This window comes from Myotis myotis, unplaced genomic scaffold (genome assembly GCF_014108235.1).
Source record: "Myotis myotis isolate mMyoMyo1 unplaced genomic scaffold, mMyoMyo1.p scaffold_m19_p_12, whole genome shotgun sequence".
Taxonomy (NCBI): Eukaryota; Metazoa; Chordata; class Mammalia; order Chiroptera; family Vespertilionidae; genus Myotis; species Myotis myotis.
In genome coordinates, this window is record NW_023416316.1 from 1,817,141 (window position 1) to 1,830,163 (window position 13,023).

At 58.0% G+C, this 13,023-nt stretch overlaps 1 protein-coding gene across 1 annotated transcript in view; it reads left to right on the plus strand.

Moving 5' to 3' along the window:
- Positions 1-13,023, plus strand: part of MED27 (mediator complex subunit 27) — a 140,700-nt gene that overhangs the window by 119,528 nt on the left and 8,149 nt on the right. Inside the window, exons 5-6 of the mRNA XM_036329309.1 lie at positions 700-807; positions 8,099-8,140. Of these exons, the coding sequence (XP_036185202.1) occupies positions 700-807; positions 8,099-8,140 (150 nt within the window). The remainder of the gene's footprint in view (positions 1-699; positions 808-8,098; positions 8,141-13,023) is intronic.

The following is a 13,023-nucleotide window of genomic DNA, read 5'->3' on the forward strand; positions in this document are numbered from 1 at the left end:
CTGAGTGCTGGGGCTCCAGCCGGCACAGCCGGGCACTATTCCCTGGCATATATGACACTCACTATTTTTGTATATTTTAATCCATATACTTCCTGAAAATTCTAAAAGAGAAAAAGCACTTAAATATATTTCCAGGATTCTGTTCCTTTTTGGAGATAAAATTCAGCCACTTTCCATTTACGATCAGAACTTATTGGGTATCGTCGTCCACTCTGACCAGCCACTGTACACAGATTGCCCCAGGGGCACCCGGGCCTGCCTGTCATCTCTGTTGTGCTCCCTGGACTCCGGGGGTGCACGGGCCACGACGGCCCTGAGAACCCGGCTCGTTGACTCCTGGAGAGCGCCTGAGTCAGGGCCAGCCTGGGTGGGGTCACCTTACCCCGCAGATAGCAAGCACCTGGGGCTCGTCCTGACAGCTATGAGCCAGTTAGAAACCACTCGGGTGGTAAGATGAGGGGCCTGCACCATCTTTAAGTGGTGAAGGGAGAACTTGTGTTGCTGGGAGTGTGGGACTAAATGCTTTGGGACGCTAGCGCGCGGGACAGCCAGCACGCCCTCCCTCGTGGCCCCCCTCGTGGCCCCCAGTGCCTCTGACACAGGAGGGCTAGCCCAGCGTCGCCTCCTCATCATCTTGCCCAGCTGTGTGTGATTTGCATGTTCAGGCTGGTGCTCATGTTTGCACACGTGTTTTGGCAGGTGACCTTGGGAAAGGTGCTGAAAGTGATTGTCGTCATGCGGAGCCTGTTCATTGACCGAACGATCGTGAAGGGCTACAACGAGAACGTCTACACAGAAGACGGCAAGGTAGGCGGGCGGCCTCTCATTGGTTTTCCGTTCTTGTCCGTGTCCCGGAGCCCCCGTGGAGGAGCCCCCGCCAAGCGGCTTAAGCAGCGTGATGAGGCCGAGGTGACGGGCGACATGCCGTGTCTGCGTGGAGAAGAGCGCGCAGCACACCCTCTCCCCGTCTCCGCAGGCCCCGCTCTCCTCTCGGCCGACGCCCTCAGTTGAATTTCTGATTTATCGCCTTAGACCCCAGGTGCCTCATTAAATGTGTCTTCTGAGAAAAGGGATTTTTTCCTTTTTCTTTCTTTCTTCCCCTTTTTTTTTTTTTTTGCCTCGTCTCGCAGCATAGTAGCCCGTGGCCCGGCATTTAGCTTTTCCCAAAACCATGAGGAAAATCCAATTCGCCATACAAGCTGCCACCCATCTTTCCGGGACACTAACAGGGAGCGCAGGACGCAGCTTGTCCGCAGCGGCTCCATTGAGCCATGCGCCTGACCCAAGGCGGGTTCCTCTGTGGGTGACTTGCTTCATGGAAAGTTCACCCTCGTGAGCCCCTAGTTTCCCGTCACCGCACTGTCCACATGGCTCTGTGGCGAGCGTGAGAGACGCTGATGGGCGCTGGCAGCCTGCACTGTGCCTGCTCCCAGAGCAGAATGGGTGCTCTGCCCGAGACACCACTCCGACACACCCTGTGCCCCCCAGCACCCGGGCCGTTGGCCCCTCGGGGCTGTCCTTTCTCTCCATGAGTCCCACGTAAACCTATGTGTGGTCACTCCAGCACTCACACCCAACAGCCACGTTATGATGAGGAGAAAACGTTTTTCTTAAAAAGAGGTGACAGCCCTAGGCGGGTTACTCAGTGGGTAGAGCATCGGCCCGTGGACTGAAGGTCCCGGGTTTGATTCCAGTCAAGGGCCCGTACCTCGGTTGCAGGCTCGATCCTCTGCCCTGGTTGAGGGGGCGTGCAGGAGGCACCAATCGATGTGTCTCTCTCACATGTATGTTTCTCTCTGTGTGTCTCTCCCTCTCTTCCTTCCACTCTCTCTAAAAATCAACGGGAAAAATACCTTCTGGTGAGGATTAGCAAAAAAAAAAAAACTGACTTCATCAGTCGCTACCGCCCACGCCTCTCCCCTGCACGCCCGGGTTCCGGGCCTCTTCTCCTTGCTCGTGCCTTGGCCTCTCATCCCCCCGGAGGTCCCACGTGGCACCCACACCAGTCACTCCTGGACTGACTTGTGTCACCCCTCTTCTCTCCAGATGGACCCAAGCTCAGCTCATCATCCCCCCTAAACTGAGGCTCCGTCCACGGCTCCTTCACTTGGTCAGTGGTGCCACCATCTACCTGCTCAGCCTCCCCGCCCCCCCATCTAGTCTGTCGGCGGGTCCTCCTCCTTACATGTCCCTCCAGTGGGCCCCTCCTGTCCTCCACTCCTTTCCAGCTCGTTGCCTCTCAGCCGAGTCCCCGCACTAGCGGCTCACGTCTAGTCTCCAGGTTACTTCCCCAGTCTGTCCTTCCCTGGCTCCCAGAGCTGTCTTCCCAAAATGCGATTGCTTTTCGCCATCTTCCCATCGCCCAGAGCAGGAAACGGGGAGTTGGCTGCTGGGCACCGAGCAGCCTGCGGTCAGGGAGTTTGAGAGGGTTCGGCGGGTTCTTCGCTGCAGGAGCTTGTAGAGCCTGGGCCGCTCTGCTCGTGCGTCTCCCGAGGGGTGGGCAGTGTGCAGGGTTCTACCTATGTGACCACCAAGCGCTTTCTCCCTTTACTCGGAGAGCACATTGTGACACTGGCAGTTTGCAGAAAACTCTGGCTGTGGAATAAAATCCAAACTCCTCAGCCAGGCATCTAGCGAGCTGGCCCGTCATCCTTTCTGACCTCGTCTGCCTCCTTCGCCACACGCCTTCTGTCCTCCTCTCAGCCTTGGTGTTATTGGCGCTCTCTCACTCATTGGCACCCTCTGTGCCCTTAGCCCAGGGTGCATGCCCTCCCCGTCCACCTGATAACTTCCCCTCTTCCTGCTACCCGGCTCAGTGCCATCTTCCTTCTTACTCTGTCCCGTTTCCCAGGGGCCTCTCGCAAGCACAGCTGTGGCGACGGCAGCCTGGGTTTGCCTCGCTCACGGCGCAGTGCCATCACGACTCCATCCACAGTGTGGGAGCCCCCTTTTGCTCTAACTAGAATTAGTACATCGTGGTAATTTCTTTCCACGTCTATCTTGCAGGTAACAAAAATACTAACAGTACCCGTATGTTGGTCTGGTAGGCACTGTGCTGAAGCAAGCTTTGCCTACAGGGGTTACTGAATCCTAGACCCATTTTCCAGATCAGGAAACTGAGACCTACTGTCATATTGAGCCAGAGCTCAGCCCTCCCCCTGTCCGTGGCTCCTGAGGACACAAGCTGTCCTTGAGTGTCTCAAGGATAGACCCCAGGGCCTGGCGCACAGCCCAGTGACATGGGGGGGGGGGATAGGGGGGGCGGGACGGGGAGGAGAAAGCCCACCTGGGGTGTGAAAGTGCTTTCCCTGGAGTGAAAGGGGAGAGTGAACAATTAGAGGTGGGAACTAAAGGAAGCAGCAGGGAGTGGAGTGTGGGTTGAGAATAAAGGACACGCACAGGCACGCACGCGGGTTTTCCTAATGAGTGGTTGGTGTGGGCTCTCCGTTCATCAGAGAGAATGTGTGTCCAGAAACCGGCACCGTACCGGGCTCCCTATCACCACGGGGATGCAGGAGGCCCTGCTCCCTCTACAGCTGCAGGCAGCAGTGGCCCAGCCCCACCCACTGCCACGCCCGCGGCTTTCCCCACCACAGGGCCACCGGGCTGTCACTTCGCAGTAACACCCACCTCCACTGCCCCAGTCACCCTGTCCCCTCACCTGCAGTGCACACTTTTGATACCAAGCACTGTGGCTAATTCCTCCAATAAAATAGGAAAATGCTCTCAGACTCACTCACCTGGAGTTCGGTGTCATCTGGGAGGTGCCCAGAGCCTGACTCGGCACGTTCCAGGCATTGTCCTCGTTTTACACCCGTCAGACTTACCTGGGAAAGTGCAAACGTCTCGGTCGAGTCTATCTTATTAGGGGATTTAGGTTATGTTCGTGCTATAGCTTCATTAATTACCCCTTAGCCACTTTTTAAGGCTGCCTTTAGCCTCCTAGCGAAGAGGGAAAGGGGGGTATCAAAGGGAGCCTTCAAAGACAGCCCGCGCTGTCCCCAGGGTGACGCTGATCCCTGCCTTCTCCCACTTCAAAGTGGGATGTGTGTGTGTGTTTGGGCCGGGGAAGCTGAATCTGATTCCTCTAATAAGAGTTGGCATCAGCCCCGTTTGATATTAGATGCAGGGAACGTTTTGATTTGTTAGAGCCTTTGAAACTGTTCAGACGACCTTCAGAACAGGGGCCTCTTGTTCCTGGTGGGGGAAGGGCACCGCTGGGGCGGGCACCGCTGGGCGGGGACGGATCCGTGCAGAGGAGGCCCTGCGACTGTGCTCGCTGCAGCTTTAGTAACAGATGTGCGTGCGCCCTGATTGGAAGTGAGAAGTTCTCAAGTAGCAGACCTGTCACCGCGTCTGGTGAGGCTGGGTCCCTCTTTCATTCCCCAGGGCGGTGGGCGGGCATACAGAGACCACCAAAGGGAGGTTCATGGTTTCGGAAACCACGGAGAAACCCTCACCATTGCTGGTCTGTGGCATCCTACCCCTACTGACGCCCACCTCTTGACCTCACGAGATGAAGCTGCTGATAAATAAAAGCTTTAAAAGCTGAAGTCCCGGAGGCTTGCCAGTTTTATTTGGAAGTGTCAGTTTTAGGTAATTTTTAGTTCTCTGCACTATTTTTTGAAATGAAGAATTGATAACTTTCTGGTGAGCTGCCAACATCCCCCCTGGCTGCTAAGTGGGTTGTGGTGCTGACGACTGTCCCATCTGCGGTCCTGAAGCAGATCTGTCAGGTTGCACTTCGCAAGGGCGCTCGCTGAAGGCCGGGGACAGCGCGGGGCTCTGAGCCGCCCCCTCTGAATTCCATTGCAGGCCGTCTTCCTGCGCGGGCAGGAGCTGGGACTCTGGAGACAGGCCCGGTTTCTGATCCTCCATCACACATCCGCTTGGTGATGTTAAGCAAGTGGCTCAACTCCCTGCGCCTCAGTGTCTTATCATCCTTGTGCGAGGGTACCTTGCGGCTGAGTGCAGAGCTGTCATAAGAGGCACCTGCCACGGGGTGACGGAGGTCATGTGGCGGTGGCGGAGGTCATTGGCGGTGGCAGAGGTCATTGGCGGTGGCAGAGGTCATTGGCGGTGGCCATCACGGTAGTTAGACTCCCTGGCCTGCCCATGTTAGGTGATGCTGATGTCTCTTCCTTAAGTAAGTTTCTGTCACTGTTGTCACTAGTTCTTCCTCGGGTAGATGTGTGTGAAACAGGTGGTTCCCCGGGATCTGGTGCAATCTCCCTGGGAACGCGCTACCCCTCCCTGAAGTGCTCATCCGGCCCCAGAGCCACAGGCTGCTCGAGGCTGCGTGTCCAGCCCCTTCAGGTCGCAGGAGGCTGGCTTTCCCCACAGGGCCTTCCTGGGCCCCGATGCTGCGGGCTTTGCGCCTTCTCAGGGCACTGAGGGAGTTTCTCAGCATCAGCTAGGAGTTTGCAGCCTCCAGAAGCTCCCATTGAATGCATAGCAAGCCAAGTCCATAGTCCTTCTGCCTTGCAGCCTAGAAGCTGGAGCTAATGAATATTCATTTGGGTCAGACGTGGCTCCCGGAAATGAATTTCCAAAATCTTCTGGCCCCGAGGAGAGGCGCACCGACCCCAGGCGCTGATGAGATGCTTTCTTTGGCGTAAATCTAGCAGAAAATCAAGTGCAGCCGCCTGCTGGCCTTCCTGGCAGAACCGGACCCATTGTTACCGTCCTTTTCTTACCGTGCGCCTGGTGAACGGGGCCATTGTCCAGCGTCTCCTGTCCCAGATGGTCCTGCGCTCCCCGGGGCCTGGATGCGCGTAGGCCCCGCTCAGAAGGAGCAGCGCACGGCCCATAACACGTGTGTTCTCGGGCCCATGAGGCCGGCCAGTGGGCTCTTCCGTCAGCCGGCTCCCCTCGGATTTCTCCATTGAAACATTTTGCTGAAGTTTTGTGTGTGTGTGTGTGTTTTTTAATTTCATCTTTTAAATTAAAACTTCAACCCCTCCATCTGTGTGCAGACTCCTCCTTTTCTCCCCGGCCCGTGTCTCTGTCCTGCTGCGCCCTGTGCGGTGGGGGCAGGCAGGAGGGACAGGCGAGAACGGCAGGAGAATCGATCAGCTCCAAGCCCAGACATGGAGGTTACTCTTCCTGGAATTTAGATTGGGATCTTTGTCATCTTCCTGTCATCTTGGCGGTGATCTGTTAGAACTAAAGACACAGAACGTCGTTCACTCGGCTGATGGTCTTTAACGTGTTCTAAGACCTGGGCTGCACTGCTTCCCTAGGAATAGAACTGACCCGACTCCCCCCGAGGCGACCAGCCGCCCAGCGGGCCACCCTGCCTCGGGAGTGGTTATGTAGGGAATCCATGTTTCTTCAGGGTTTCCTTCAGACTTACCTGGAAGTAGCATGTCACTTTCCCCTAGAACAGTGGTCAGCAAACTGCGGCTCGCGAGCCACATGCAGCTCTTTGGCCCCTTGAGTATGGCTCTTCCTAAGCCTTAGGAGTACCCTAATTAGGTTAATAACAATGTACCTACCTATATAGTTTAAGTTTAAAAAGTTTGGCTCTCAAAAGAAATTTCAGTTGTTGTCCTGTGGATATTTGGCTCTGTTGACTAATGAGTTTGCCGACCACTGGCCTAGAACTTGCAAACCTGTCAAATTAAAAGTCGAAGCCAAGAGACTTTTTAAAGTGTTGCCCCATCAACTGGTTTAACTGGGGGTGGGGTTTGGAAATTGTCAGTGCCCTTGTGAGAGTCGGTTAGCCAGACAGAAGGAGAGGTGCCGGGTTATGTGGGAGTCCAGGAAGGGACGGGACCGCAGGGCGAGGGAAAGGGGTTTGAACAGTTGTTCAGTCGATCAGATTCTTCCATGACGTTTCCTGGACTTGGGTCAGCGAAACCTCCACCCTGCCCAGCAGGAGCCCTGCAGGGGTCAGAGGTCCTGGACCTTCCGCTGCCCCAAAAGGGTTCCGACATGAAAGTTACATAAAGCTGACCGCGCCGGAAGGAGCCGGGAGAGTGGTGCCTGTCTTCACAGCCCAACCTTCCTTTTTAATCCTTACCCGAGGACATGCTTACTGATTTTAGAGAGAGGGGGAGGGAGAGAGAGAGAGAGAGGAAAAGAGGAACATCGACGTGAGAGAGAACATCAGTTAGTTGCCTTCCGTACGTGAGAGAGAACATTAATTGTTTGCCTGCCACACAGCCCGGGGACTGAACCCACAACCCAGGTATGTGCCCTGACTGGGGATCTAACCCGCAGCCTTTCGGCACATGGGACGATGCTCCAACCAACTGAGCCACGCCAGCCAGGGCCACAGCCCAGCGTTTAATTTCCAAGGACTACTTTCAGAAGGCCAAGTGTTGTGTGTTCACTGTCAAATGCAACCCTTCACTTCCTGTCTTAGAGCAATCTTCCGGCTGGTTGCTGCTCCTGCTCCCACCCTCTCTGGAATCAATGCCACAGCACAGGCTCAAACAGCTGTGTCTCAGGTCCCCCTTGACCACCGGCCAACCCCAGAAGCAGGTTGCAGGAGGCCCATCGACCAGGTGTTTCAATTTGCTCAACTCTTGACCTTGTGTATTAAAGTTGTCTCTTTAGTGCCACGGAACGTACTGGCGGCCCCGCTAAGCTGCACCGTCCTGAGCTCTCCCGTCTGCTCTGGGTGCTTCTGTTCGCCAGACTTCACTTGTTCTTGAAATAGTGAGGGGCATCAATTTGATTCACGCAAACCTGTAAGACCAGGGAGGTTTGGTGAGACTGCCGTGAAGTGCCCCGTGTAGGACCCAGTGTGGCCAGAGGAGGACTGGCCTGGGTTCACGCCGAGCCCTGCCCACGTTTCCTCTTGGACCTCCACGTTCCCCGGGTTCGAGGCCGGGCGCCCTGGCCACAGGCTCTGACCTGAGCAGCCGTCACAGTTACTTGGGATCCCTTCAACAGGCTCCTCAAGTCACCAGCACGCTGTAAAGCAGACCCTCAGGCGGAACGTTTAAATCCTAAATCCTTCCAACCCGGGGTCGTTGCTCTATAATCATGTCTTATTTTTTCAAGCTTAGCAGCAGTAGCTAGAGCATCGTGTTTTGAAGTCTGGATTCTAAAATTGACACTGACGATACTTTTATCCCTTTCCCCACAGCTGGATATATGGTCCAAGTCCAACTACCAAGTGTTCCAGAAGGTAAGCTGTGCTCTCGGCTTCTTGCTCAGGAGGACTGAGGGGAGTGCGGATGCTCTGAGGTGTCAACGCTGGTCTTTCATCCCAGCCTCTCGGAACAAGCACAAGCCAGAGGCAAAAGGCTGCCCACTGTGCGGTGCCGCTTACGTGACGGGAAAAGACAAAACCTGAGGAGAGAGCAGATCCGAGTTCCCAGGGCCGGAGCGGCAGGAGCTGGTCCCAGGCCCCGAGGGGAACATTCTGTGTCGTTGCGGTGATTACACGGTGTGTGCGTCAGAGCTAATGGACTAGAACCTGCAAAGGGCAAGCTTCGTATTGTAAATTATTCCTTTTTAAAAAGTCAGAGTCTTTTGAGTTGTCTCGGGCTCAGCCATGGTTTCTGTGCTCAGCTTCTCCGAGCCTGTGGCCCATGGGTTCCCTTAGGGGCCCCAGGAGGCAGGCGGCCCGCCCGCACCTACCCGTTCGTTCCCTTTCCACTGGTGCCATCTTTTTCAGAGGCTGGGCTTCCCGTGAAGTACTGTTTGGGAAATATTACAGGAAAGTCCACGTTCCAGCTCCTGCTGGTGGGAGGGCCGTGTCTGAACCAGCTCCACCCCTGGGCGTGGGAGGGTCCCCCCACCTCCCCGGCCCTCGGGCCGCCCCCCACGGGGCACTGCCGCTTCCTCTGTCCTCGTCCATCCTCTGCTTCCATCCAGCCATGCAGACAGCAAAGTTGTTGTCATTTCATTCATTGCTTCCAGTTCAGCCACAGCTATGAATTGGGCTCCTTTGCCATGTGCCAGGCACCGTGCCAGCTGCTAGGAATCTGGGGGGACAGACAGGGAAGCGCAGTGACATAACTCAGGGTGTCACTGGGGCTGCTATCAAGAGCAGCAGGGAGGGCCCCTTCACCTTGGGGCCGTCACAGGAGGGAGGCCTTTCGGGGCAGACACTCACCTGAGGCAGGAAGGTGAGAAGGAACAGCCACATGGATGGCCTGGGAAGAGGTCCCAGGATGGAAGCAGCAGCCCAGAGCCTGGTGCTGGGAGCCTGGAGGGCCGGGAGCCTGCGGGCTGAGCGTGTGGCGGGCGGGGAAGGGGGGGGGCGGGGGGGGGGGGAGACAGAGCCGACGCAGCATGTCTCCCAGGTCCTGGTGCGGAACTTGGATTTCCTTCTCGATCCAGTGAGGAACACTGAAGGGATGGAAGCGGAGGAGGGATGCGATTTTGTTTTGTTTTTTTAAATATATTTATATTGATTTCAGAGAGGAAAGGAGAGGGAGGAAGAGATAGAAACATCAGAGATGAGAGAGGATCATTGGTTGACTGCCTTTTGCACGCCCCCCAGCTGGGGATCCAGCCCGCAACCCAGACATGTGCCCTTGACTGGAATCGAACCCAGGACCTTTCAGTCTGCAGGCCGATGAGCCACACTAGCTAGGGCGAGGGATGCAATTTTGAAAGTTGTGCCCATGTTATTCCCACTGAAGTAACAGTGTGTCCCGCTCGCCTCGCCACCTCCTTCCTGGAAAACAGTGCCAGGGGCTGAGAAGCGCACCCCTGTCCACTCCTCCTGGGGCCAAGCCTCTCCTGGCTAAAGCCCCGCACACCAGGTCCTGTCCCATTTCCTGTGCGTAAAGCAGTGGCAGCCCTTTCCTTCCTCCTCATTAGTCCGTGTCTCTCCCGCCGCACCCCCCCCCCCTCCCCCCGGCTGCCGACAGTCTCATCAGAGGCTCCCTGCACTTCGCTCGGGGCCAGGAGGCTCTTCCCAGCCAGCCAGCCTCCAGCAGCGGATCCAGAGAAAGGCGCCTGGGGCCGGGGGCGGGGGGGGGGGGGGGGGGTCGGGCAGCACAGGGCAGGAGGACAAAGAGCCAGAAAGGCTTCGGTGTGTCCGTGTTTCTCTGGCATTTACGCTCCGCAGGGGCAGTCACTGGTGGGATCTTTAACCTTCTCGTTTCAAAACTGTGTTTCCACCCAGTAGCTTAGGACGCGGGAGGGCAGCACGCAGCTACTCCCTGCGTTAATCTTGGCAGGGAGGGCAAGGACTGGGGGGTGCAGCCCAGGTAGCAGGTGGCGCAGAGGCAGTGTCAGCGACAGGCACAGCTTCATAGCCTGCCCCGCGGGGTCAGCACAAAGGCTGGAGCCCAGGAGGCCGCTCTCAGCCTCCGCCATTGTCCTGGGCCCGGGAGGCAGAGGCGCCCCCAGCCCGCCCGCCAGCTGTGCCAGGTGGGGCCCGGTGGGGGTGATGCCGGGGCAGGCTGCACTGCAGCTTCGTCCACACACATGTTCACGCACTCACACGTTCACACATGCACTCACTCACGGTCCCGGGCAGGGACGGCCTCTGGGTAGACTCTCGGGGTGTTGCCGAGTAGCAACCAGGCGCTATCAGTCGGAGACGGGGTCACCCCTAAGGAGGCCTTCTCTGACACTGGACGCGCCGGGCACCAGCATCGGTTGTCCCCGGAGAGTGTGTGACAGACCTGACTGGTCACTAATTCCAGATCCCAGCAGGGGAGCTCCCAGAGGACAGGCCCGCCCTTGGAGCAAGGCTAGGGCTGCCGTGCGGGCCCTGCTGAGCACCCGCCTCGCCGCACAGGCCCTGAGCCTCCTCCCCACGCAGTGCACGGCCTGGGCGAGCCGGGGCTCCTGTCACCGGCCAGACACGCACAGCCGGGGCGTCCACAGGTGCTGCTGAGGGGCAGGGTGGGGGCAGGAGGGGGAGGGCTCATCTGCGCGGCAGGTAGCTCCTAGAATGGGCCCCACACCTCTGCTGCCTGCGGGGATGGGCTTGCTCTTTTGGAGAGAAGGACTTTATGTCACTGGCTGGCGAGGGTGGAGTTGCTGGCACAGGTGCACCTCAGGGTGAGCGGTCAGGCCTTGAAGCCACCTGACCCCAGCCGCTCTCATCCCAAGGGCCTCTGCGGGGAGTGGCGATGCAGCCGGATCAGCAGATAGTGAGGATGTGGGCCGGAGCCCGTCTCCAGCAGCTCTGTCCCTGCTGTCCGCCTGCTGCCTCTGTGCTCGTTGCTGCGGCCAGAGGGCCGCTCCTCACGGTGGGCAGCAGCAGGTGTCGGCTGGCGGGACGCCACAGTCGGCTGTCTAGCAGGCTCCTCTTTTCAATACGCAACTTTCCAAACACTCGGGGCTTCACTTTCCCTGTTTACTAATCTTGCAGGACGTACTTCTAACCCGAAGCCCCATCTCTCCTAGCTTAGCAGGGGTGGGGCGTATGCGGACAGACAATGGAGTCATGCCATTGTCCCGCTGCACAGGGAGAGCATGTGGAACTCTGGAGCCTGGTCAGGCTCAGGGCCACTCGGCACTGCGGGCACAGTCCTGCCCTGGCGTGGGGAAGGCCTGGAGTAGGGACACCCCCACACACACACCCCGGGCACAGTCCTGCCCTGGTGCGGGGACGTCATGGAGTGGACACATACACACACACACACACACACACACACACACACACACACATGCACAGTCCTGCCCTGGTGCGGGAACGGCCTGGAGTGGACACACACACACACACCCCGGGCACAGTCCTGCCCTGGTGCGGGGACGTCATGGAGTGGACACATACACACACACACACCCTGGGCACAGTCCTGCCCTGGTGCGGGGACGTCATGGAGTGGACACATACACACACACACACCCTGGGCACAGTCCTGCCCTGGTGCGGGGACGTCATGGAGTGGACACATACACACACACACACCCTGGGCACAGTCCTGCCCTGGTGCGGGGACGTCCTGGAGTGGACACAAACACACACACACACACACACACACACACACGCACAGTCCTGCCCTGGTGCGGGAACGGCCTGGAGTGGACACACAAACACACACACACACCCTGGGCACAGTCCTGCCCTGGTGCGGGGATGTCATGGAGTGGACACATACACACACACACACACACACGCACACATGCACAGTCCTGCCCTGGTGCGGGAACGGCCTGGAGTGGACACACACACACACACACACACACACACACGCACAGTCCTGCCCTGGCGCAGGGAAAGCCTGGAGTGGCCATTGCCCCTCCCCCTGCACCCCCTGAGGCACAGTCCTGCCGGCTGCTCAGGAGCTGCTGGGCTCGGGCAGGCCAGTCCCCCTCCCTGTGACTGGGAACTGGAAATTCTCACAGGCCATCACGAGGTCCTTGTGGGACCCCTCCCACCTGGAGTGCTTGCTCTTTGTCAGACCCTGTTCAAGTGCCTTCCCTTCCAGTACATGTAACCCTGCCCAAGGTCACTGCTTTCAGTGACAGGCCGGACCCCAGCTGGTGCAGTCGGCCCCAGAGCCTGTGCCCTCCCCCTCCCCGGGCTGTGGGTGGGGACCAGCCCTTGCCCGGGGCAGGTGCTCAGTGAGCAGGCAGCTCCGCTGGGGGTGCAGCTAAAATAGCTTGTCATCTCCGGGGTGCCCTCCAGCGCTCAGATCCCGGGCGTGAAGGCGTCGCCACTCCTTGCGCACAGTATGGTGGCGGCGCTTTGGGACACTTGTTTTGACTGCTGGCTCCTCCAGTGTGGTGACTGGCAGCTGTTTCAAGGTCTCCTGAAAGATTTCTTCTCTGAGCTGGGTTCCCTGCGCCTGGGGGGATCTGTGAGCCCTGGCGGCGGAGGGAGAAAAGACAAAGCGCGTCTGCTGGCGGGCGCCGGACATCACCCAGGCCAAGCGGTAGGTCTTTTCGCGCTTTCAGCCCCGCCCGCTGGCTTGTGAATGGCTCCATTCTCGGAGCAGTGCCCTTCCTCAGCCTCTGCGGCGGCTTTCATCTCCCAGGGAGTCTCATTAGCTTTCCATACACCTGGCGCCTGTCCTCGCTGGGCTGGAGTCGATTTAAATTACTTCATGGCAAGTTTTTGTTGTTGATGTTGCCCCAGGCCCCCTTTTTCTGTCT